Below are 25112 nucleotides of genomic sequence, written 5' to 3'. Positions count from 1 at the left end.
TTTGCTCTGATTCATACTAATGTCCAACTCGAGTTTGAGATGACAAATTTAGGCTTAAACTGGCTAGATCTGGATTTAAAGGTCGGACTTCGTCGGCCATTAATGGCATGCGCGAGCTCAAACTGTTACTCATAAGCGCATTTGCTGGAAATTGGTCATCGAAAACAGTAGTCAAATAATTAGTGTTGTTTAGGGTGGAAAAATTCAGTCGAGACACTTGAAAATGAGCGTCGACAACTTCCTACCACTAAAGATGGTTTGAAACTAAAAATATATTCAGCTTGGTGTTTAGGCGTGGGCCTTGCCTTGCGAAAAATGGATCAATAACAATAATCAAGGAAGAATAAGACGAAATGCAAAAGAAAATCAAACAACTACCCCTATTGCCGTGTTGAAACCATGTTGATTCGCATCTGCTTTTTTACCAAGCTTCTGAATCTTCCACGTATCGCCGTTATAAGATTCCTCTGAATCTGGTCGGCTAGAAATTCTTATCCAGTGCATGGTTTCGCACGCGAGCCCTCCCATGAGCCGAAATTACCTGGATAATTTGGACCCAAAATGGTCTGTGTCGTCTGACATACCGATCGGATGGAAAGCTACCAGTGAGGTGCTTCATTGCAGGATGATGGCATTCCACTGCATCAAGTATACCAGACACGAAGCAAGTCAGCAAAGAGGATATGAGCTTTGGAAATCCTTACTGGGCAGATACCTTGCTCGGACAACGACATTGGACCTGCATTGTCCACACGTTTTGCGTGTATCCTCTGCTCATCTGCCTTTGCCATTTATCGATAAAACGAAAGAGCCATGGAGGACACACAGGTCACACTTGTAAAAATCGTCAACGTTTGCCTCACGACTGGAGAATTGATGGCTTCACCGAGTTCCATTCTTTAAACAACCAACGCTCCTTGCTGAGCCATCGAATTAGAAAAACTTTGATATGTTACGCGTATTATGCTATATGAGTCAGATGATGCAATGACCACTCGTAGCGAAGCAAGACTTCTTCTAAGCACGGCAGGACGAGACCATGGAGATTACCTGTTAGTAATCCCGCGGAAACGCTGCTTGACTATTTAATCAATGCACTATCTCCAAGCATCGCAACGGGAATCAGAGTAACATGTGCTAGCGAGCGTTAAACCTCCTCTAAAGAATTTCTCCTTGTACATCGGGAGAATAAGTACGAAAGGACACAGACTTCACGCCGTCTGCTCCAGAGAAAAAGACAGCATCACACAATGCAAGGATTTGAATCTTTCAACTAGTGGAGAACCAGTATTTATTGTATGCGTGAGACGTCACGCATCCCTGCAGTTGGCCCGCACGCCATCCTCCAATCCGCAGTGGATGCTCCTTCGATCACCTGTGGGACGGAATCTGTCCAGGCAAGAGGACACTGGAAAGGCGTCGGGCCCGACTCAGCAAGTACCAATAAATGGCAAGATCCACACAGACGCGGATGCGGATTCTGCCAAGTGGTTCGATTCTTCTGCCACCCACTGTTGTCAACACTCCTCGGCCGCAGATAAATTGTGACAATTGTAATAACACGACGCTCATTACCCTGGTAGAATTCCACACGAGTGGACGAAGATTAAAACGGAGAAAAACGACGGCATCGCGCCCTCGACGACGACGAAGACGTTGCTGGGAATTAAACTGCGACGCGGCTCCAGAGCCTTCAAAAATAACGGAACCGGAGCTTCGTGCCCCTTCCGTCCCCAAATTCGCATTTGCTTGTGTTTTTTTATTTTATTGTAAAAAAATGAATATCAGATGCAGTGCTACCTGTTATATAATTGTAGAAATCAGTAGACTTATCACTTATGATATCTGCCAGTAAACAATATTTTTTTAATATAAAGAATACTGGGTATTTTCTACCGACAAGCAATATGTTCAATTATAAAATACACCAGATTATTTCTATCAATGTCCCCAAGGCAAAGTGATGATTATCGTTTAAGATGTCAGATTTGGTTTATTCATTTTATTTTTTATTTTTTTTCTGTTTTCATTATTTTAAGAGTTGTGTGCATGATGCAGTGATATTTGTTATGAATTGATAGGAATTGGTAGAATAATCATTTATATTTTCTATCTATATTCAGCATACTCAGTTATAGAGCATTGTGGGTACTTTTTGCCAATATATGATATATTCAATAATAAAATACACTATATTATGTCTACAAATATTTTTTTGAAATTCATACTTATCATATTAGTTTCTATCTACATAGTTTTATAATCCAGTACGTTATATAATTAAATATATGCTATGTTTATTTATTAGAAAAAAATATAGATATGAAATAGGAAAAATTAAAAAAGATATAAAAAATATTTTTTCTCATAATATACAATGACCAATTAAATTAAATCAGATTATTATGATTTATTTTTTAAAAAAATAAATTGGTTATAATTTGAACACATAACTTTGGTTATATATATATATAGGATTTAGGTGTACATAGTATTTTCTATATATATATATATATATATATATATATATGATTAAATTGTTTTGAGACTTCAGTTACACTTGATTTTAATCTATAAAATTTATTCTTTTTACTTATTGTATACATGATTAAAGGTAGTTTATTATATTGTGGGACATGTTGATTTTTTTACAAGTGGAAATTTATCTTCTTTTAAAATTCGACCCAAGTTTCTAATCAAATCGATTAACCTAAACCTGTTTTATAAAAATAAATCTAATAACTAAATAGTTTAAGACCTCATCTTGTTTATTTCAACAATAATACAATACATGAATAACCACAGTACGGTTGAGAACTGTACAAAAAGAATTAAAGTTGTAAGAGTTTTAAATTTTTTATTGATTATTAGAGGATATGATTATTATTATTATTATTATTATTATTATGTTTTTACTATTCTACCATAACAGTCATCTTAAAACAACATATTTTTTCCTAGTTTATTCAATTTTTTCAAGTATTTTATTAATTTAATTTAATTTAATTTTTTTACTCTTAATAAAGTTTCTATAAGAAGTTAGAATTCAAAACAACAAATAAATTTTTCTTTGTATTGTGGTAATTGACAATCTGTAGAATTAGCTCTAAGGGTCTTAAGTGACTATTTTGTAGAAAATAAATAAACAGGTTAAATTGACAGAAGAGACTTGTGAAAAAACTTCTTACACATTATTTTCTATTACGTACGTTACCATAATTTTTTCAGATTGTCTATGTTTAGCACAACATCATTTTTAAAAATTTTATAAACAAACTTTGACTATGCTCAGAAAATTAATTTGGTATTTAATCATGTTTTCTTAATAAATTTAAATTATTTTTATTGATTGCATACTATTATTATACAAATATTAAAAAACCACATTATTTTTTTCCTGCTATGATTCTAACTATTCTCTAAAGATATTCAAAACATTCAAATGTATAAATCAGTAATTCTTTAAAATATAGAAAAATATGTATGAAAAGTATACAAAGTTTAATTTTAAAAAAATACTTAATGCTTTGCAAAATCTCTGACATGAAAGAAGTTTTTTTTTTTAAATGAGACCAAATTCTACACATATGATTCCTGGTATACATTTAACTTCATAAAACTAATTTCCACTAACAAAACCCACTTCGGTTGTTGATTAAAAAAATAAAAAATAAAAAATGGTTAATTCCTAAAAAGATTTTCTAAGTAGAATTTTATTATTATAATAATAATAATAATAATAATAATAATAATAAACAATTCTTTTACATGACTTGGAAATTCGTAACAACAAATTCTTTAATAACTCTAGAGAAAAAACAATTAAACTGTTTCTAAAGAGTTTTAATTGTATAGATTTTATTTCTTATTTTTAAAAATTTTAATATTAGAAAATCATTTATCATTAAAAAAAATTACTAATGAACATTTGGAAAGTAAAATTTTATACATCTTAATAAAAACTTTTCAACGAGTCTAATTTTAATTTCAGTTAGTTTTCTTCATACTATTATTTTGGTTCTGATTTTGTTAAATAAATAAAGCACTTGTTCAATTTTTGAATTCCATGCACACGTAGTAAAGTAAAACAGTCTAAATTTTAGGAACAACTAATTATTTTGGTAACCATATAATTTTTAAAAAAAAAAATACATGTAGCAATAAAACAATCTTTTGAAAAACTTATAATTGAACGTCACTGATTCTTTATAGTAGCATTAGACAGTTGCTTAGCACAAACAATGGTTTCGTTTGAATCATTCAAAAAAGTTCCTATCATTTGATTATATTTCTTGAAACATGCAATTATGTCTTACAACTGATTTTTTTATTACATAACAACGTCTTGAAAGTTTGGTTTTAAACAACACAATCTTCTTTATTAACATTACAACAAAGAAAAAATACAAACAATAAATAGTCACGTCGCAAAGTGAAATATCCAAAATAATCTAATAAAAAATATACAAATAAAATAAATAACGACTTTCAAGAAGAAATATTCCATTATAATTAAAAAAAAAAAATTGTAATACAATACATTGCATTTAAATGAATCCACATATTCTAAAACAATATCGAGCTAATAAAACTTACAGAGTAATTTCCCATACTAAACTGTACGACACTTCATAATCTCATTATGAATCTACTCTAAATTTGAGAATTTATCCATCCTTTAATAAATTATGACTTTGCAAGGTAATCAAAGACAAGTTACAAATCAAATCACTCAAACTTAACCTGAATTCTTAACTTTCCGTACTTAGAGTATTCAGAAAATCCCCAAAAAAATAAAAAAAAAAACTACGATGTTCGAATAAACCCACATGTTTATTACACCAGTGACTCTTAGCTCAAGAATGAATCCAACGACCCCTTAATTTCTAAGAGAAACCACAACACGCATGCTACACATATTCCGCCATGATATGCCAAATCTCAAATCTTCAATAACTTAAAACCATAAAAAGTTACTCAAACGAGCCGTCATGGTTTCAATATAAATACGAGCACGAATCACAAGTCGCAACATCTTCATGCTGCCAGTTGTGCCGCTGATGAACAGCACACGCCTGTGTCCAGAATAGTTGGGGGCTATCATATGGACTGGGGATGTGTTGTCCCAGTCTGTGAGATAGAAAATCACTCGCGAATGGCGAGCATCGTCCTCGGTTTGTGTGGACTACGTACTTCCGACTTCCTGGATGATTGGGAAGTTTGGAATTGTGGCCGCGTGGAAGAGGTTTTCAAAGGAGTTTTGGATGAGCAGCAGCAGCTGGATGAGTGCATCAAGTCGTATGTCGCCTGCAGTATTTGCGTGTTTTCTCTGTTGTTGTTGTGCATGAGTCCGTGGAAAGTCGGAAGCATGCGGGAACAAACGTAGCGCCAGCTGAACCCGTCGAAATGCAAGAACGCGCCTCTTGCTGCTTCCAGGCTCATTTGGATCGGAGTATTCCAGGGTCAAGATTTGCATCCGAGCACTTCCGCTCGTGCGGTTCATGTTTTGTAGGGCTGTCGAGAACGGTTGAAGGCGTAAACTGGGGCGGTTGGCCTGGAAGGATCTCCAGCGGAACTTCATGAAGTGTTGGAGAGAAAGTTCTTTCCAATTCGCGATTCCCAGACTTCTACAATCTTGGATTGGCGTCGGCGTGTGCCATGTTGTCCATGTGTGTGGTACTTTTCGAGTGCGGTACTCTTCCTGTCGGAGGAATATCCACCGTGCCAATGCAGGAGGCAGTGGTAGCACGAGGTAGCGCTGCGAGGAACACTGGGGCAACTGCAGGGAGGAGAAGTCCCAAGCAACAAAGCCCCAGAACGCATGGCGCCTGGAATACACACCACGAAGCAGGCTACCCAATATAAAAAGGCACAAAAGGGTGCGCCATCGCCAAGGAATGAAGAGCAGAAAGGTGCGGCAGCTGATCTTGTGAGGAAGAAAGCATTCGGATGTGAGGGTGTGCGCAGTGTGCTGGGAGTTGTGATGAAGAAATGTGAAGCATAACGTGGATGGTCTGATTGGTTGCTAGCGCGTGCCGGTAGATGAAACATTGAGCGACACACGGAACATGCTGTGTAATATGTGGGTGTGTGTGTGTGCTCTGGATGTGGTGGTTTCATCAAGACGTCAGAAGAAGAAGAACATGCCCAGGAGATTAGGCATGCCAATGTTCAATAGGCATTTGTAGGGGATCCTGTTGCACGCAGGGCGGCAGGGGAGTGGCAATGGGGGCGGGGGGTCGAGGCAAGGAGGTGAGGGCACAGGGGAGAGGGTGACAGAAGTGCGAGGGGTGGGAGAGTGGGAGGGTGAAGGAGAAGGTTTGGGGGGAGGCGCAGGATTAGGAGCAGGAGGCAGCGAGTGATGGCAGCGGAGGGGTCGCGAAATGTCCCATAACGTGTGGGGGAAGTGAGGAGGAGGTCGGGGTATAATGAGGGCGAGGCGGGAGAGGGATGGTATACCTTTCTCGGCCTTTTGGCTAAGATCAAGTGTAGTATCTGTTCTTATCAGTTTAATATCTGATACGAGGCTCATCGAGCCTCATGATATTAATCTAATTTTTCTCGGGTGCGGGCCCATTCGGCAGCTTGCTGCCCGGGCCAGCGCGCGTCGCCTTGGTATTGCACTACCTCCTAGGCTGGCACAGCCCTCCCCCTCCATCCCCGGAGGGACCCAAATGAAATGCGAAATCGGAAGTATCGCTCAGTTGGTCAAGCTAGTGAAAGCATGTTTCTCGAAGTGCTCAGCGCTGTTTCAGCGACGTGGCTGATGCCTCATGTTGAATTGTTATGTCATGGAGAAACTCGTTTGGTGCCAAGTGCATCAGATTGATGTGAGAGGGGCTTCCCAGTCTGATCCTAGCACTGTGTTGGTGTCCAATGTGTTGGGTGTCAAAAATGCCTCCCATGTATTCAAACCAGGAGGGACCACCACCTACACCAGTTCTCATGATTGTTGCATGTCCAAATGCCAAGCAACTCTTTACTTTTACTTTTTAATTTTTTTAATTTTTTTATTGAGAAGTGTGAGTGAAGTGTGAAGGTTAGAAACATGTGGAACATTGGAATCTTTTTGAGGGCTCAAATTTTGAACTAATTGTCTTTTTTTTTCTTTTTCTTTTTTTTTTTTTTTTTTTTTTGGTTTTCATTTATAATGGAATGATGTAATATTGATTGATTTTTTATTTTTTATTTTTTTAAATGTTTAGAACCAAATTTATTAGACATAGAGAGTTTGGTTGCATTTATGTATAATATATATATGTGTGTGTGTGTGTATATATATATATATATATATATATATATATTATTTATTTTGTGCTTTCTAAAATAACATAAGTTAATAATAAATATTTTAAAAGCCCACACTATTATCTACAGATTTATGAAAAGTTTTAAAATCATCTAAATTTATTTCATGTTTTTAATAATCATCTATTATTATCTTACAGTCTTTGAAACCGTCCACAATTTCAATTCATATATTTTTTTAAAGTTTCATCTAAGGCTCTTGTTAGTATTTTGAAAAATTATAAAAAAATATTAATTATATTTACAAAATATTTCTTTCTAGAATTATGTAATATGTAATTTTGTGATGTTTGATTGCAAATTTTGATGATACTTTAAAGGAATTATAAAATGTTGTCAAAGATGTAAGCTTGTCCAACTTCTTTCACAATGATGTCAAGATATAGCACCTACTCGTTCTTCATGTTGTCAATGATTTAACTTTGTCCAACTTCTTTAGCAATGATGTCAAATTTTTACACCAATTTATATAGAATATTGTCAAAGATGTAGGATTTCTTTATTTTTTTTTGGATGATTGAAAGTTTTTGTAATAATTTTTATCAAGTATTTGTAATGATGTAAAATTGTCACACTTTTTTGACATAGATATTAAGTTCTTCCATCTACTTATATTGAATCTTGTTAGCTTTATAAGGTGGTCCAATTCCTTCACTAATGATGTAAAATTCCTTCAACAATGATGTATAATTCAATTCAACTCCTTTGGCAATAATACTAAGTTATTGCACTGACTCATTTCAAGTGTTGACAAAGATGTAAGGTTGTCCAATGCCTTTGGTAATGATGTCAAGTTAAAGCATTATTCAATGCTAAACCATTGCATAAAAATTAAGTTTTTTGTTTGTTTATGATAGTACCTTTATTATTTTATATTCTTTTGGAATTAAGATCTTTAATAATGTTAAATTATAAACTCTTTTGGTAATATTTCTAAAATTAAAAAATCCTACAAATTAAATTCTTTTAATTCATTTATTACAAATAATAAATTTAGAAATATTTTATAAGCTTCCAATTCTTCAATTATGTAATAATAATTATTTCTTTTTAAAGCTTTTTTGTTAAAGATTTTAACAGAATATGTCCATAATATCATTATACATAGTTTTTGGCAAATTTATACATAACAAAAGTGGTTTTAGTTGGCATAACCATCTTAATAATAATAATATATTCCATATTTTTATATCATCTTTTCATGTATTTTTCTTAATTTTTAGTTCAATAGTCTTCACAAAGAATAATCTATATTTCTAATATTATTTTATATGATATTCTTCTTTTCATTGTAATATAGACCTTCTAACTATTAAATAATAAAATAAAACCAATTTCAAATTTTCAACTCATATATATATATATATATATATATATTTAATCTAATATCAATAAATATTTAATATGAACATAAGATATTTTATAATTACCTATGTACTATCATATCAATTTACAAAATAATGATATAACATCATAGCTATAATCATTAGATATAAAATATTTATTACTATTTTTAATTTTATGCATATTAATTATACATGAGTTAAGTTAAGTACTTTTGTTGAAAAATTCTTAGTTGGTACCATATTCATTTTTCATATTCTTATGTCTATATACATTATATATTTCAACAATCATTTGACCCATTTCTTGTTGATGGTTATGCATTCTTATTATTCTATCTTTATCTATTTTTAGTAGTGAATAAAAATTAATGTATCCAATGTATACTCTACATCTTGCTTCAAATATAAATCTCTCATTCTTAGTTTATATTTGCAATGCTCTTTCTTTCAACATCCCATGTGGATACACATGACCAATAAAAAAATAAGAAATATTTAAGAACATGATTTTTTCTTCAATTTTTAACTTTTTAAAGCTTACTCTCAATATTGTTCAAATCTTATGGTCACTATTTTTTTCATCTCTATCTATATTTCTTAATCTTTTTAACCTTTGTAAAGCTTAGTTTCTATTGTCATGTCAAGAATACACTTATATCTTTCAAATATAAAAGTCAGTCAATGCAAGCTTTTACAATTTTTCTACTTAGATCATCAAGTTCTTTAGGTAATTTAACTTGGTTTCCATGAGAATGAGTAATAAACAACTTTAGACTTAGAATCTCTTTAAGTTTTTTAATATCCAATTTTAAACTTTTTATAGAAAAATACATCATATAATTCTAATATTATATAATTACAATTAAAGTGCTTCTATTGCTTATACACAATACATCCATAGGTACAACATTGTCAATTTCACTTTGTTCTTTAACATTGTCAAACACCAAGATTCTTTTCTTTGACATCAAGTATGATTTCAATAAGACTTATACATCTTACAAAGTCTTTGATGTTTTTTCAACCTTGAATTCTTTCAAAGTGTTATAACAAATAGTGTAGCTATCACTTCTATTTTGAATGTGTATAAAAAAACATCTTGCCTCATAGATACACTTCCCAATATTATATGTAAACTTTGTCATTTTTTTCTTTCTCATTGTCTCCATGACAATAAGTTATATTGCATTAGTACCTATTTTTTATAGTTCGAACAACTTGTTTAAGTATTCTTCTCTATCTAATAATTGATCTTTTTATAAATGTACCTACATAAACAACTACAATTGTTATGCCAAAATATATCCATTATACATGTTGACATTTAATATTATTATATAAATACATGTTTTCTTTATACACACCATTCAACCACTTAAATCTATTTGATGTCTATATCAATCAATCAAATAAACAAAATATGAATAACTACAAATTTCACCACTTCATCGTCACTACATATATATATTTATATTTTCCATTATTGGATGAACTTTTTTCTTGAAGCACTAAAAGACACATCTTTATTTTTATAAAATCCAATTAAAAACTTTGTCTTTATACTTTGAAATCTCTCACAAATATCTCCAAAGTCTAGATGTTGTGAAGGGTTGAAACTCCAACCTTCTTTAATCAACTTAGTCAATTCATCACAATTTGAAAGTAACATCAGTATTTTTCCTTTTCTAACCATTTTTTAACAATTTTTTTGATGTAAAAATTCCATAAAATAACTCTTTTCTTGAAATAATTTCTAAACATACTATTCCAAATGAAAATAAATTTGTTTCATAAGCACATGTTTCTATTAATTTGTTTCTATTAATTAACTAATAAATACACATTATAAAGTATTATTTTTAATTTATCTTTTTTTTTAAATAATAATAAATAAATTATTTGGCTTAAAATTCTGATAAAATATTTCTATGTCATATAAATAATATATTTCTTTTGTAATTTGATACATTGTATCAATGAGTAAACCATATGCTATAGATTTCTTTTTTCTTCAACATACGCACTAGAGTCATGTCCATTTATTTTATTACTAAATACAAAGTTTTATTTCTTTCTTTTATAGGGCAATTCTCAACAATTTTTTTGATATTTACTTTGGCAAAAAAAAAAAAGTAAAAAGTAAAAATTACAAGCTTGAAATTACTCAAACTTTTGAAAATAGCCACTTCAATGGAGACATGTTCTTTGAAGGTAGTTCTATTATTTTTGTGGTACTCAACATTCCAAACCACTTTGATTTGAAAAAACTCCACTACAACCTTTGCCTATGAAATTACTAATTTTTTAATTTTGAATATTATTTAAAAGTTTCAATGTATCCAACTCTCTATATTCAATGTAACTTAAGTTTTTTGATCTTTGCAAAAGATATTTAGCAAATCCATATTTTTTAAAACAAATATTTTAGATTCCAAATATCAAATTCTCATGGAGACTTTCATCATTTCTGTCAACTTCATCAAATGTAGCAATATTACATATAATATGTGTAATGCCTTTGAATTCTTCTGAATAGTGCATTGTCACAAAATCACTTGTTATATTGTAACAATACAACATATTTTTAAAAATCTCTAAAACTTTCATTGTGCTACAATGGAAAAATAGATGCTTCATATGTTTTTTTCATTTTCACAATTTTCTATCAATAAGTATGTTTTATTTACCACAAAATATAATGCAACAAATGAAAGCCATTATTTTCCAATGATATATTTAAACTCAATAGGTTGTCAATTACATTCATCACATGCACAAGTTGAATATCCAAACTTGTACACTGATTTTTATTCAACATACATTTTGATATCAATAAGTCCTCTAATACTTTAATCAAGATTTAATAGTACATAGAAAAAATTTGCACCTTTGCTTGTTCTTTTTTTAACAAAGATGAAAATCCTTGCAAACAACCAATTAAGTGATTGGTTGTGATGGATCACTTGATTCAACAACATGAAGAACGAGTAGGTGCTATATCTTGACATCATTGTGAAAGAAGTTGGGCAAGCTTACATCTTTGACAACATTTTATAATTCCTTTAAAGTATCATCAAAATTTGCAATCAAACATCACAAAATTACATATTACATAATTCTAGAAAGAAATATTTTGTAAATATAATTAATATTTTTTTATAATTTTTCAAAATACTAACAAGAGCCTTAGATGAAACTTTAAAAAAATATATGAATTGAAATTGTGGACGGTTTCAAAGACTGTAAGATAATAATAGATGATTATTAAAAACATGAAATAAATTTAGATGATTTTAAAACTTTTCATAAATCTGTAGATAATAGTGTGGGCTTTTAAAATATTTATTATTAACTTATGTTATTTTAGAAAGCACAAAATAAATAATATATATATATATATATATATATATACACACACACACACATATATATATTATACATAAATGCAACCAAACTCTCTATGTCTAATAAATTTGGTTCTAAACATTTAAAAAAATAAAAAATAAAAAATCAATCAATATTACATCATTCCATTATAAATGAAAACCAAAAAAAAAAAAAAAAAAAAAAGAAAAAGAAAAAAAAAGACAATTAGTTCAAAATTTGAGCCCTCAAAAAGATTCCAATGTTCCACATGTTTCTAACCTTCACACTTCACTCACACTTCTCAATAAAAAAATTAAAAAAATTAAAAAGTAAAAGTAAAGAGTTGCTTGGCATTTGGACATGCAACAATCATGAGAACTGGTGTAGGTGGTGGTCCCTCCTGGTTTGAATACATGGGAGGCATTTTTGACACCCAACACATTGGACACCAACACAGTGCTAGGATCAGACTGGGAAGCCCCTCTCACATCAATCTGATGCACTTGGCACCAAACGAGTTTCTCCATGACATAACAATTCAACATGAGGCATCAGCCACGTCGCTGAAACAGCGCTGAGCACTTCGAGAAACATGCTTTCACTAGCTTGACCAACTGAGCGATACTTCCGATTTCGCATTTCATTTGGGTCCCTCCGGGGATGGAGGGGGAGGGCTGTGCCAGCCTAGGAGGTAGTGCAATACCAAGGCGACGCGCGCTGGCCCGGGCAGCAAGCTGCCGAATGGGCCCGCACCCGAGAAAAATTAGATTAATATCATGAGGCTCGATGAGCCTCGTATCAGATATTAAACTGATAAGAACAGATACTACACTTGATCTTAGCCAAAAGGCCGAGAAAGGTATACCATCCCTCTCCCGCCTCGCCCTCATTATACCCCGACCTCCTCCTCACTTCCCCCACACGTTATGGGACATTTCGCGACCCCTCCGCTGCCATCACTCGCTGCCTCCTGCTCCTAATCCTGCGCCTCCCCCCAAACCTTCTCCTTCACCCTCCCACTCTCCCACCCCTCGCACTTCTGTCACCCTCTCCCCTGTGCCCTCACCTCCTTGCCTCGACCCCCCGCCCCCATTGCCACTCCCCTGCCGCCCTGCGTGCAACAGGATCCCCTACAAATGCCTATTGAACATTGGCATGCCTAATCTCCTGGGCATGTTCTTCTTCTTCTGACGTCTTGATGAAACCACCACATCCAGAGCACACACACACACCCACATATTACACAGCATGTTCCGTGTGTCGCTCAATGTTTCATCTACCGGCACGCGCTAGCAACCAATCAGACCATCCACGTTATGCTTCACATTTCTTCATCACAACTCCCAGCACACTGCGCACACCCTCACATCCGAATGCTTTCTTCCTCACAAGATCAGCTGCCGCACCTTTCTGCTCTTCATTCCTTGGCGATGGCGCACCCTTTTGTGCCTTTTTATATTGGGTAGCCTGCTTCGTGGTGTGTATTCCAGGCGCCATGCGTTCTGGGGCTTTGTTGCTTGGGACTTCTCCTCCCTGCAGTTGCCCCAGTGTTCCTCGCAGCGCTACCTCGTGCTACCACTGCCTCCTGCATTGGCACGGTGGATATTCCTCCGACAGGAAGAGTACCGCACTCGAAAAGTACCACACACATGGACAACATGGCACACGCCGACGCCAATCCAAGATTGTAGAAGTCTGGGAATCGCGAATTGGAAAGAACTTTCTCTCCAACACTTCATGAAGTTCCGCTGGAGATCCTTCCAGGCCAACCGCCCCAGTTTACGCCTTCAACCGTTCTCGACAGCCCTACAAAACATGAACCGCACGAGCGGAAGTGCTCGGATGCAAATCTTGACCCTGGAATACTCCGATCCAAATGAGCCTGGAAGCAGCAAGAGGCGCGTTCTTGCATTTCGACGGGTTCAGCTGGCGCTACGTTTGTTCCCGCATGCTTCCGACTTTCCACGGACTCATGCACAACAACAACAGAGAAAACACGCAAATACTGCAGGCGACATACGACTTGATGCACTCATCCAGCTGCTGCTGCTCATCCAAAACTCCTTTGAAAACCTCTTCCACGCGGCCACAATTCCAAACTTCCCAATCATCCAGGAAGTCGGAAGTACGTAGTCCACACAAACCGAGGACGATGCTCGCCATTCGCGAGTGATTTTCTATCTCACAGACTGGGACAACACATCCCCAGTCCATATGATAGCCCCCAACTATTCTGGACACAGGCGTGTGCTGTTCATCAGCGGCACAACTGGCAGCATGAAGATGTTGCGACTTGTGATTCGTGCTCGTATTTATATTGAAACCATGACGGCGTCAGTTATCATCAACAAATGAGATTCTGTGCCACAACCCAGTCACACTAATACTGTCGCTACATCATGCCAACACCTGGGACTCCCACCGGTTAGAGTTACTGTTGATTAGTAGTTGTAATCTGGAATTTCATATTGAGCTTATATTCAATGCCACAAAGCTTTGCATATTTGGCAGTGTTGACATGGCATCAAACCCAGTAGTGCAAAACTATTTTCTGTACTTCTCTTGCCGGGGTTTGGGATGTGAAATTGAGCATATGAAAATGTTAAGTACTTATCAAGTACGAGTAATGAGGAAAATTAGGTAGCTAACGCCATCCTGCAAAAGCAAAGCACGGAAGCTTGTATGCAAGCACATTAGAAATATAATTACTCGACAAAGATGCAAGCGTACGCATAAATATTGAACCGATGATGCAAATCAATCAGGTGGAAGGAATTAGAAGCTACATATTCGAGCAACAATTGCACCAAATTGCAGAAACGCAGTGTGAAAAGGAACTTTGAATATTAAAATAGAGAATGCAGAAGAACTCTTCACAAACAAGTCATATCCAATGAATCATCTGTATGTTCCTGTACAATTTTTACGAGAGCCTCCTATAAGACAGACAGACAGATCCTACAGTTCAAGCTATAGGTACTCCAAATGAAGCTGTCGTTTAGAATAGGCTTCTAAGAGAACACTAAAGGACCTCAGCATTCATTTAGCATATCGCCTCAGAGTCGCTCAAGATTGTAACGGGCATCGAAACACAAAAAACAGCAGCATAACCTGCAAATTCAAATCTTCTATTATCAAGCTGAAGATTCGGAACATCGAGTATTACAACAGCATTATGTTGCAGTCATTCTCACCGCCTATGCCGCTTGTAAGCGCAGATGCAGAATCTCTTTTCATCAGAAAGTGTATGCTTTTACAAACTTGACGATGCTGAAAAATCCGTGTGATTGCATTCTGTAGCAATCCATATACATTCGGCTCAACTAAGTTATCCGCACAATCGTGAGCAAACGAAAGCGCAAAGTGAAATTCAGATCAGGAAACGTGAGCGCCATCACGACCAGTATCAATGAGTTGCTTTCTCAGCAAGTGCAGATGCCTCTCGGCGCAGCTCTTTGACTACGGCAGCCAGAGCTTCAGGATTAACGCCGTGCTCACAAAGCGCAACCAAAATGGCGAGCGTCGGGCGGTCCAGACCGGTGCCGAGCAGGTTGGACATCATGTGCACGGTGTCAAGCGACTCGCGCGCCCTCTGCATCGCCACGCCGTCCATGTTGATACCAATCCGCAGTAACATCAAAGAAAATAAGGTTCACGAGGGAAGCGAGAGCAGAGTTTTTAGGTTTCGAGGGTCTGGAGCAAGCGTCATGCTCTCTCAAGCTCTTGCTATCAGCGGCATTAGGTACAACACCCCTATGACCGCCTTACATATAATTACGCGGAACCTCACCGTCGTGTGCACTATCGCCTACTCTTTTCCAGCGTAGGTGACTAGAATTAGGGTTTTGTTGTTGTAAAATTCCTTGAAGGAAACAGAATTGTATGCTTGATTCATTTTATCACGGTAGGATTGGTCAAGCTAAGCTCCGACAGCATGGCCAAGCTGCCCCTGTATCAGCGTCTTGCTGTTCTAGCTGCGTTTCAGACCACTGTCGCCGTGGCTTACTTCTCCATCATCGAGGTTACATCTTACGTTGCTCACTCCTCGTCTCTAATGTGTTAAGCTGGCTCTGTCAACGAGGTCTGCTTGTTGTAGAAAGCGCTGAGAATTTTTTTTATTTTTTCCGGTCATGACAGAGTGATTCGATGCGATCATGTTTTGTGGACATGGCGTGGATTTTTAGGTTTATGTAAGGGGCGAAGGGTATCTTGGAGATTAGGAACTTCTTTGGAAGTGAAATTGACATTACGTTGTGGAAATCGCAGAGATCAAGGTCACGTGATGGCAGTTTTGAGAGAGATGGATACAACTTCTGGGATATGTTCGGGGAGCCTAAGCACAAGCGCGAGCACAAGAAGGGTATTGCTGAACAGCACAAAGGTTGAGACGAGTTGACGTCTTTGACGGGATGTTACCTAACTTGTTTCTCAATAACGATTCCGAGGCATTCTCGTCTGCAACACTTCATAGCTTTCGACATCCTCTTCGTGTGGGTTTCCGAGCAACTTTGAACCTACCATCTGAGAGAATCCGCATGTTTTACGAACTTATTGGGTACTTGTGTATACTGTATAATGTGGTAGTGATGTGGACTATGCTGGATTTTGCAACAATCGGGATCGCAGAAATGGTGTCTAAAATTAACTACAACATGATTTTCGTTTTCTACGGTAGAGAACTGATCTGAACGTTAGACATTGCCTGTACAGTGTGTAGGAAATGCAGAATGTCGAGTACATGTGCGGATCTACTTTGCATTATTGGCTTCTTCTTCCGTAGACCAAATGTGTTGAAGGATTACTCCGAGGCTCTGGACGTGAAGTGTACAAGGCTTCGAACTTCGTCATGGTGCTGAAACTAGGCCGAGGTACAATGGAAACTTCAGTAGAGACGCAACGTTCAGAACAGTGGAGACGTACCAGAATGGGCTGTGCTATGGCAATTGTAGCATGCTTTCAGAAACAAGGTACCTTGTTGGAAGGCTTATCTGAAAAGTTCTCAAACTAGCCCTCCAGAAGCAAATTTGAAGATTCTGTATCAATGCTTACGCACAACGTGAAACTACAACAGTTAACGGTACAAGCTGCTTACCAAATATAGTTTTTGGGGTCTGTTATCAGTATATGCGTTCTGCAATTCTAGTAAAAGTGAATGTCAGTGACACGGCACCAGGCATTTCTGCTACTCCAGCGATGCATATTTGATTCAGTAATGGAAGGCAAATATCATTTGTCAAGATTTTTGGTTATGGATTTATCCATTAGCCCGTAAATTAGCCTCAACAGTTCAGACGATACAGCAATATGACATCCCCCTACCTCTCATCTCTCTTTTGTGTAACTGCAGTGTGATCCCTAGTAACAGTGCAACTCACTGCAACATTCAGACGTACATTAGACTGTAGACTCATCAGTTGGCAAAGCGAAGTAGTTTAGCGTAGGGCATAAAACGAGAGAAATGTTCTAATTATTTTCATTCATGAACTCACTAGTTCATAGTTTTGTGGCAAGTAAACCATCATAGTCACTGAAATTTTACCTTCTGAAGGGAAGGTGCAAAATTGTTAGTCAGGCAGCAGCACCCATTACTGTATTGCAAAACGAGATTACGCACCATGACATATATGTATACTACGTCGGCTTATTTGTATCACGCTTCTATGTCTTGGATTTCTTTGAAGACAAAATTTATTCTTCCAACCCAAAGGAGGAAGACTAGAAGTTAAACAGCACTGCATGCTTCTGATCAGTGTAATAGTAAAAACCCTTTCTCCAAGAATCAGTCCACATACATAGATAGATAGATAGATAGATATACATTGTTGCAATCTTCTAAAACAAAGTGTGGTTCACAAAGCTCAGTATGTGTACATCGAAATGTTTCGTACCGGCACTGAGGAGGAAGCTGCAGCACCAGAAAGTCAATACACCAGCACGCCAATATGGTGCAAAACATTTGCCCATCTAAACGGGCATTTGACTTCCTGTCGTTCACTGCCACATCCAAATACATCCCAGATCTTTCATTAAACCCATGCAATGCATAATATGAGCGTCAGGAACTTGTTTAATAACACTAGCAAAATGGACAGGAGTCTTGATATCGTTTATGAGGACTAATTGTTTTCTTAGTTAACAACGCCCACCCGAGTGGATGCACTGTACCACTTCATTTTAAAGAGCTAATTCTGCTGTCAAGTAATGATAGTGTCTACAGTACACGGCTATGGCAATCATGAGTGCCTAATAGTGAAATGTAGTCCATATCAAGACGTCTGCAGTTTAGCATCAGCTCTCACAAAAAGAACTCGTCGCTGTTGGGTCTTCATAGTAGCCGGAGTGTCCAGCTGCAGAACCTAGATGCAGAGAATATGCGGGTATCTCAATCAACTATGTCCATAAGGATAGATCAGCCTAAATTAAACACGAGAGACCAGACCATTATTTTCTGGCTTCCAGGAAGACTATAAAATCACCATTACTAGTTCCGACTCTGATCCAACTTCGAGTGAACGGGAAAAAGGATCTATTTGCTTCAGGCCAAAAACTCCAAAGCATAGATGAGGGACCAAATGGAGAAAAAAGGACCGTCTCTACACGATAGGGTGGCTTATTAAATAATGGCCATCATGCACAGAATCAGGATCTCAAAACATGCGCCATTAAGCACGATTGCAAAAGCACGAATCTACAAGCTTACTTCGAACTTCGCATGTAGCTGTTTACCATCAGTTTAGTTGATGAAAACCTAGACATGGCCTGAGCGTTACATCAGACGGCCAGTTTATGAAAGTTAAAACTTAATAGCTCCTCTCTAAGTTCCTGACAACTTTCAATACAAACCTGCAGCTATTGAAGCCTGCCATGCAAGAGAAATCAAGTTACCCTGGCAGTAACCATGGGAAATTTGCAAAGAGAACGCATTGTATGAGCTTCGATATGAATATCTTTAAATCCAAGATTACCTAGATGAATTAATTTTCCAACTTCACTCTCACAATAGAAGTTCACAGTTCCAGTTATGAGCTCAAAACCTCCTACTCATTGGCAAACTACCGTGATCTAGCACTAGGTAACGTAGGGCCTATAGGAATAGAAGGTCCTCTGTGATGAAGCACCTCAAGCAGAGGATAGGTGCTTGGTGACCGGCGACTGGTAATCATGTATTTTTCAGTCTCTTGTCGGCCCCAAATGACAATGTAAAGGCCTGCTACGATCAGTGATCCACCAACGACACTGCAATACCACTCAAACAAGATGTTAAGGGCAACATCCAAAGAAATGTAATATCGCTGCAGTTTGAATCATATGACAGAAAACGACTGAAGACTTTGAACTTCCTGAGAACAGAATTTCATCAATTCAAGACGCAAATCCTCACAAACCAAGCTACAGTATTCGTTAATGAGAGTGTCAAGTCAACTTGTGAAGCTCAAAACACTAAATCCCTTGTTTGGGTCTCTGTAGGGGTGCAGTGATCCGGGAGCTCACTGACAATGAGACAATAGATCCCCGCTTTCAGAGACAGCATTCGCTTTAACAACAAATCGTGTTTATTAACAAGACGAGAAATTTAATATTTAGACAAAGTATACAAAACTATAGGAGAACATGGAAATTTCCCAAGGTCTCAGCACTTACCTCCCCATGTACAGCGAACTACCCAAAAATATTCGAGAAAGAATTGATGAAGCGACTGGCTGGAGAGGAATATACAGAGCAACAAGAGATGGCCCCACCATCTTGTTTGAGTAAGTAAGCAGTCCATAATTCACAGCTGATGCAACAATTCCCTGCAAAAGCACAAAATGCCTTTATTTCCAAGCAGTTGAATTAACATAGAATGAGGAATATAACCTATTGAAGTAAATAAAGAGGAGAGTCGATGCAAAATACTAGCAACATAACGTGTTATCTTACTGTTCAAATAACCTGAAAGCATACAATCTTGAATGAAGTCATCAATTTTTACTGAAAGTGAACTCTCACATTACTCCAATCACGAATAACAGATCTCAATTTTTAAACCAACACTTCCAATTATCAAAGCACTACAAGTAACGAAGACACTGATAAAAAATAGACACAATACAGGAGGATGGGTTAGAAACACTTGCAGCATAAAAAACGGCGAAAGTTTCTCCACCAGTGAGGTTCCAGTCAGCCGGTTCATTGGCAAAAAAGAATCCAGTCATTGACATAAGACATGCCCCAAACGCATAAGAAAACGCTGTCATAGAGAGACTAGCAGGATAGCTGGCCAGCAATGGAGCCTGCAACAGAGAGGACGAATCTTCTCAAAGGTTTGATCCATTTTCATATTAAGTAAGTCACAATCGACTACCGGGATAAATCAACTCTCAGGACAAGGTTGAATATCTTACTGAATAACGTCACCTTGCATGCTTTAATATTTAGAATGATAATATCGCATCGTTTAACAACTAAAAAGGTAAGAGCACGTGACGATTAAGATTAATGCGCAACGGAGAGGCGTGAAAAGACATTACAAAATGTATTGAGAGATCAGACTTCAGCAACCAAACATAGATAAGTACCTGAAAGACAATATACAAAGCCATGCACAAGCTGTTACCAATCAAGCAGAGGACACCAATATGCCAAAGGTCAATGCCCAAATCAATCAGGACGGCTGCAAGCCATCCAACAGGTTCGGGAGCAGGTTTGCCTGCAACAGCCATCCCTTGCAGATGTAAATCAGAGAACCCATCGCCGAGAAGAACAGGACCCTTGCAAAGAGTCATGAATAATGCACCAGCAACACACACTATCACTCCACCAACTTTTGCTCTGCCATCTGCTCGTCCCCAGTGCACAGTCTCTGTTCTGTTGAATCATAACATGCCATTCTACGTACGATCAATAAGAAGCTGCAACTTCATACAAGAATCTACAAGGCGATATTTTCCGAACTGATAGTTTAAGTATATCCAACACAAGTAATAAGACTAACACAATTACCAGCACATCGCAAGAGAAGAAGGTTACAACCACCACGAATTAATAAATGCTCATTGTACACAACATCCCTCTCTCAATCGAACATATTTGCTTCATACCCTCGAGGTCTCATTTCCCATGCTTTATCGAGTTTTCAAGGTAAGATAAAAAAAAATTCATCAAAGATGGCAACTGACCGGAGCAATACCGCTAGTAAGAAAGTGAACACAGGAATAAGAGGCTGCGTAGCAGCAGCAAAAAATGGTGATGTGAGGTTGAGCCCCAGCGTAAAAAGTAACTGATTCGCAAAGATCCTGAAAATTCAAAAAAACAGAATCATACCTCAGAACACAGGATTTAAAGAATTCCTCATTGATTCATTAAGATTCGCCATTATATCACAAACACAATATTTAACGAAAAGAACTAAAATATGGTAGTGCTTTGAGAAGAGTGGACTCACCCTGTTAACCCGAGGAAAAAGAAGGAAAATAAGAAGTAGATTGACATCGGCGGTCGTACCCTCCTTCATTTGCAAGGGACAAAAAGAAACATTAAAATCACTGTGAAATTCAAAAGAGCAAGAGGGGAATCACGATTATTCGCGATTAATGGGCTCGAAGCAAAGATAACTATTAATACTCGAACTTCAGTGCTGAGATCACGCTTATACAAATGCTTTCAGCTGTGATTCGCATAGAAGATACGTCAAGAATCATCTCCAATAATGATGCACGTGATATACAACAGTAGCAAGATGTATTAACGACTCACTCAAATTATCGGCTAAAGTGACACAACTTTGCTCGAATTACAAATTCTTCGACAACTGTTTTCGTGTGATGAGGAAGATTCCTCCAGAAATGTTACAAGAACGACGATGACAAAAGGTTTCTGAACTTGGACGTACTTTTCAGAATAATATGCCAGCGGCCCCAAAATCGACAGTGCAACCAGGTCTCGCAGCACACAGAAGACCAGTTGATTGAGCCCCACACTCAACGCTAATTTTGTAATTACATGGTACCCGCCATAATTTAGCTGCACTAAGACCAATGCCGCGTGGGGCTTCCATGCGTCTCCAGCCATTGCTCTATTCCCAAGCGTCTGCGGTTGTGCTCCTAAACCATGCTCCTGCGCAACAATTTAATAGAAGAAGTGTCAAGACGATGCTCTCAAAGATTTACTTACAAAAATATGTTCAAGTTGAAACGAATCCTCGGATTCAACAGATACCAAGCACATAGTACAACACACATTCTCAAATCGGGGTTTAAGTAAAACAATATTGAGGAGATAAGCAACATCAATTTAACTCCTGATGAGATAATCCGCTGCAAGTATAAAACTATCGACAATGCCTACTGCAATAAACTGCAAAGAAGAGCACTTCGAAGACAAAGAGGTACACGATGTAGCCGTGGCACCAACCTGCTCACTAATACACTATTGTTTGCTGTTCTTAAAGTTGCAGAGGCCCATACTTATTCCGCTGCACTGTAATTTTTCAGCCCACAGCAATGACACACTTTTAGAGTATACGGTACAGTAAGGACATCCCTCAGCTGCAAATTTCCACATCTGACTCAGCATGCAATTCATGACGGACAAGAGGAATCCAGCCCAAGCCACCCAGCCGTAAGAAATTGTGACTCCCAGTAATTGACGTGCATGTGACATGGACCATCCATTTAGAAAATGTTCAGTACATAGGTTCCGTGACGACGTTTTGGAGCATTGAAACTCATGACTGCTGCGGAAGGAACGCTTGTCACGATACATTCATGATTTCTATTGCGGCAATTGAGTGGCACCTGTGAATCTCCTCGCTTTATTCGCAAACTGCCAGGATTACCGCTCAAGGCGACTCGTTCAAGACCCCGAACAATCCCTACACCAGCATGCTGATATTGGCGTCTTTCTAATTAGACGTGCTTTATCACACGTGGCTTCCTCGGTTCTTCCAATTAGATAGTCAAACTACTGATTTCGCCTTCAATCTCTCTGAATATGATGACAGAGAAAACCACTGCTTCAGGCCATTTCCAATCCGAAGTTCACGAAGTACGAAAAAAAAAAAAAAAAAAAAAAAAAAAAAAATCGCGCTCTCCGCTAGGCTCGAAATAATCAATCACCAGGTCACTCACCACAATCCCTACAACCACTCCAAAGCAGGAAGTAAATTTCAATAAAAAGCACTCTCGTCCTCGACACAAACTTAACAGAGGCGGCACATGTACAGCCGGAAAATAATGCCACCAAAGCGTGCATTCCTCACGAAGCTCGAAAGCAAAACAAAAAACAATCAAAAACAAACCATTAACACTACGAAACGCCCTTCCTTACACCATACAAGTAGAAAGAGAGTTTACCTCCACCGTATAAAAACACAGATCACCTCATCCCCCTCACCTCGAACCTCAAGACATTCCAGCAACACCAAGTCTCAAAAAACTCACCACTCCGATCCTCTCATCGCTAAATGGGATATGAAACTCCAAACACACAATCAACCCCTACCGAGTACGAACACCAACTCTCGAGAAATGAACATCGAGTTGATTGTTCCCCGCCGCAGCACCGTTCGAATGAAGGGATCTCCACGGATTCCGACCGACTGCGTAGAAGCGCTCGCAAGCTCTGGGCACTAATTCAGCAATGCAGTCAGTGCAGCGCTAGGTCTCTCGCTCTCTCTCGCTCTTGTGCAGGGAGTCCACGCCGATGGAATTCTACGAAGGGGCGCCAAAGCTGTGAGCCTCGTCGTTCGATGCATTCCAAGACCTCCAAGTTGCCCGCGTGTGAACGGGGTCCAATCCACAGTGTTTGCGCCCACGTAGGATTTTGAAGGCTCAAAATGTTGCTAATGCCATGAGAATAAATTGCATTGATAAATTTCGACTCTCAGAAATCCAACGAAGGTGACAGTCCTTGTTGTGCGAGAGTAGAGAGTGTGGGAGCTTGAATGCTAACGTGAAGTGGGGAATCCATTTTTGGGAAACACTCCTTTTAGTGCCTTGAATAGAAAGCATCCATAAAACTTTTGGACTTGTGTAAGAATCCCTTATTTTGGTCCTTTGACGGTATCTTTGCATGCTCTCGCTTGGGTCTCCTTTGATATGAATGCTTTTCCTACAATTATGTTGGCACTTCATATCTACTACTAATGTTTTAATTTGTTTGTTCTTCTCTTGTCGATTAAATCTTTCAAAACACTTTAAGTAATGTTGGTGTTTGTATTTGTAAGGTATTAAAATATATTTATTGTAACATTAAATTTATTGAATCCAATATTTACACTACTAAGTTAATTAGTGTTTCATTACAAAAGACTTGACAAATAATGTTTGCACATAGAAAATGTTACATTTTTAAAATTTTAGTAATATAAAATGTGTCATGACTTTTATTTTTGGTACATGAATTCTATTAATGTGAAGTCCAATGATTATGTGAGCATTAAAATTTCTTAATTATGAATACTAGGTGCATAATTTGCATATAATAATACTTTTTATGTCTTTTATATCAATGATGTGTATTTAAACCATGAGATATTTTGTGGTTAATGATCTTACATTAAAAAAAATAATGTTTTAAGAACTTGGTTAAAACGTCTTTTTATCTATGTGGTTTCTGCGCTAATCAACATGTTTGTGAGAACATTCAAGTGAGTGAAAGATGCAAAATTTGAGTAAATATATATGTTTTTGTATACGTCATATGATTACTTTGAATAGGTTACTGGAAGCTTTGACAACAATACAATTAATACAAACTTTGCTAACAATAATAATATCAACTTGCAATTTCAACACATATTTCAAAAACAATGTTGAAATTACATGTTTTTGTTAGACAGTAAAATATCAAATATGTTCATAGTCACTTTCAATCTAAACTTTACATTTGTCAATATCCATTGATCTACAACTTGTACACCCTTTTTCATAAATTCACCACACAAGATTCCAACTTTATGTTGAAACTATGTAAAATTGATGCACTACAGACATGACGCATGGTGATTTCAACACTTCGACTGGGACATGGGTTTCATTCGTTTTTCATCCAGATGTCATCCGCCCTGATTTTTAGGGCTTGAAGCTTGTCTTCGACACACTCCCATGAAGT

At 37.0% G+C, this 25112-nt stretch overlaps 2 protein-coding genes, 2 long non-coding RNA genes and 2 other non-coding genes across 9 annotated transcripts; 2 read left to right on the top strand and 4 right to left on the bottom strand.

The window, feature by feature from the left end:
- Nucleotides 1–2: 2 nt before the first annotated feature.
- Nucleotides 3–1184, bottom strand: LOC149988016 (uncharacterized). The gene is made up of 3 exons (XR_016505737.1): nt 1051–1184; nt 379–639; nt 3–144 (listed from the first exon to the last, which is right to left on the bottom strand). It is a non-coding gene; the product is annotated as an uncharacterized LOC149988016 (long non-coding RNA).
- Nucleotides 1185–6455: 5271 nt separating this feature from the next.
- On the top strand, nt 6456–6649 carry LOC112290079 (U2 spliceosomal RNA). Its single transcript, XR_002972042.1, has one exon. It is a non-coding gene; the product is annotated as a U2 spliceosomal RNA (small nuclear RNA).
- A 6040-nt stretch (nt 6650–12689) lies between these two features.
- Nucleotides 12690–12883, bottom strand: LOC112290078 (U2 spliceosomal RNA). The gene has a single exon (XR_002972041.1). It is a non-coding gene; the product is annotated as a U2 spliceosomal RNA (small nuclear RNA).
- Nucleotides 12884–14847: 1964 nt separating this feature from the next.
- Nucleotides 14848–15726, bottom strand: LOC141046009 (mitotic-spindle organizing protein 1-like). Its single transcript, XM_073537646.2, has one exon. It carries the CDS (start codon nt 15655–15657, stop codon nt 15427–15429), a length of 231 nt encoding a protein of 76 aa, XP_073393747.1. The 5' UTR covers nt 15658–15726; the 3' UTR covers nt 14848–15426.
- A 106-nt stretch (nt 15727–15832) lies between these two features.
- On the top strand, nt 15833–17670 carry LOC149988015 (uncharacterized). Its single transcript, XR_016505736.1, has 3 exons — nt 15833–16041; nt 16287–16510; nt 16731–17670. It is a non-coding gene; the product is annotated as an uncharacterized LOC149988015 (long non-coding RNA).
- A 1294-nt stretch (nt 17671–18964) lies between these two features.
- On the bottom strand, nt 18965–23719 carry LOC112289567 (WAT1-related protein At4g19185). Of its 4 annotated transcripts, none has more exons than XM_024534833.3 (10): nt 23502–23719; nt 22796–22985; nt 22413–22478; nt 21892–22115; nt 21445–21507; nt 21179–21295; nt 20579–20867; nt 20138–20293; nt 19662–19813; nt 18965–19256 (listed from the first exon to the last, which is right to left on the bottom strand). In XM_024534833.3, exons 4-10 carry the CDS (start codon nt 22068–22070, stop codon nt 19073–19075), a joined length of 1140 nt encoding a protein of 379 aa, XP_024390601.1. In that variant the 5' UTR covers nt 22071–22115; nt 22413–22478; nt 22796–22985; nt 23502–23719; the 3' UTR covers nt 18965–19072. The 4 variants fall into 4 exon arrangements, with proteins under 4 accessions (XP_024390601.1, XP_024390602.1, XP_024390605.1 ...); XM_024534834.3 differs by having other exon boundaries at nt 23354–23612; XM_024534837.3 differs by lacking the exon at nt 22796–22985 and having other exon boundaries at nt 23502–23701.
- Nucleotides 23720–25112: the final 1393 nt, after the last annotated feature.

Source organism: Physcomitrium patens, chromosome 12 (genome assembly GCF_059467195.1).
Source record: "Physcomitrium patens ecotype Gransden chromosome 12, ASM5946719v1, whole genome shotgun sequence".
Classification (NCBI taxonomy): Eukaryota; Viridiplantae; Streptophyta; class Bryopsida; order Funariales; family Funariaceae; genus Physcomitrium; species Physcomitrium patens.
The sequence above is the reverse complement of the archived record's forward strand: the minus strand, read 5'-3'. Positions and strand labels throughout refer to the sequence as shown.

Coding starts and splice junctions, on each gene's coding strand:
- LOC112289567 (XM_024534833.3), bottom strand. CDS start 22,070: ATGGCTGGAGACGCATGGAAGCCCCACGCGGCATTGGTCTTAGTGCAG. Junction 21,508..21,891: donor CTGGCATATTATTCTGAAAA/GTACGTCCAAGT, acceptor TTGCAAATGAAG/GAGGGTACGACCGCCGATGT. Junction 20,294..20,578: donor CTTTGTATATTGTCTTTCAG/GTACTTATCTAT, acceptor TCTCTGTTGCAG/GCTCCATTGCTGGCCAGCTA.
- LOC141046009 (XM_073537646.2), bottom strand. CDS start 15,657: ATGTTACTGCGGATTGGTATCAACATGGACGGCGTGGCGATGCAGAGG.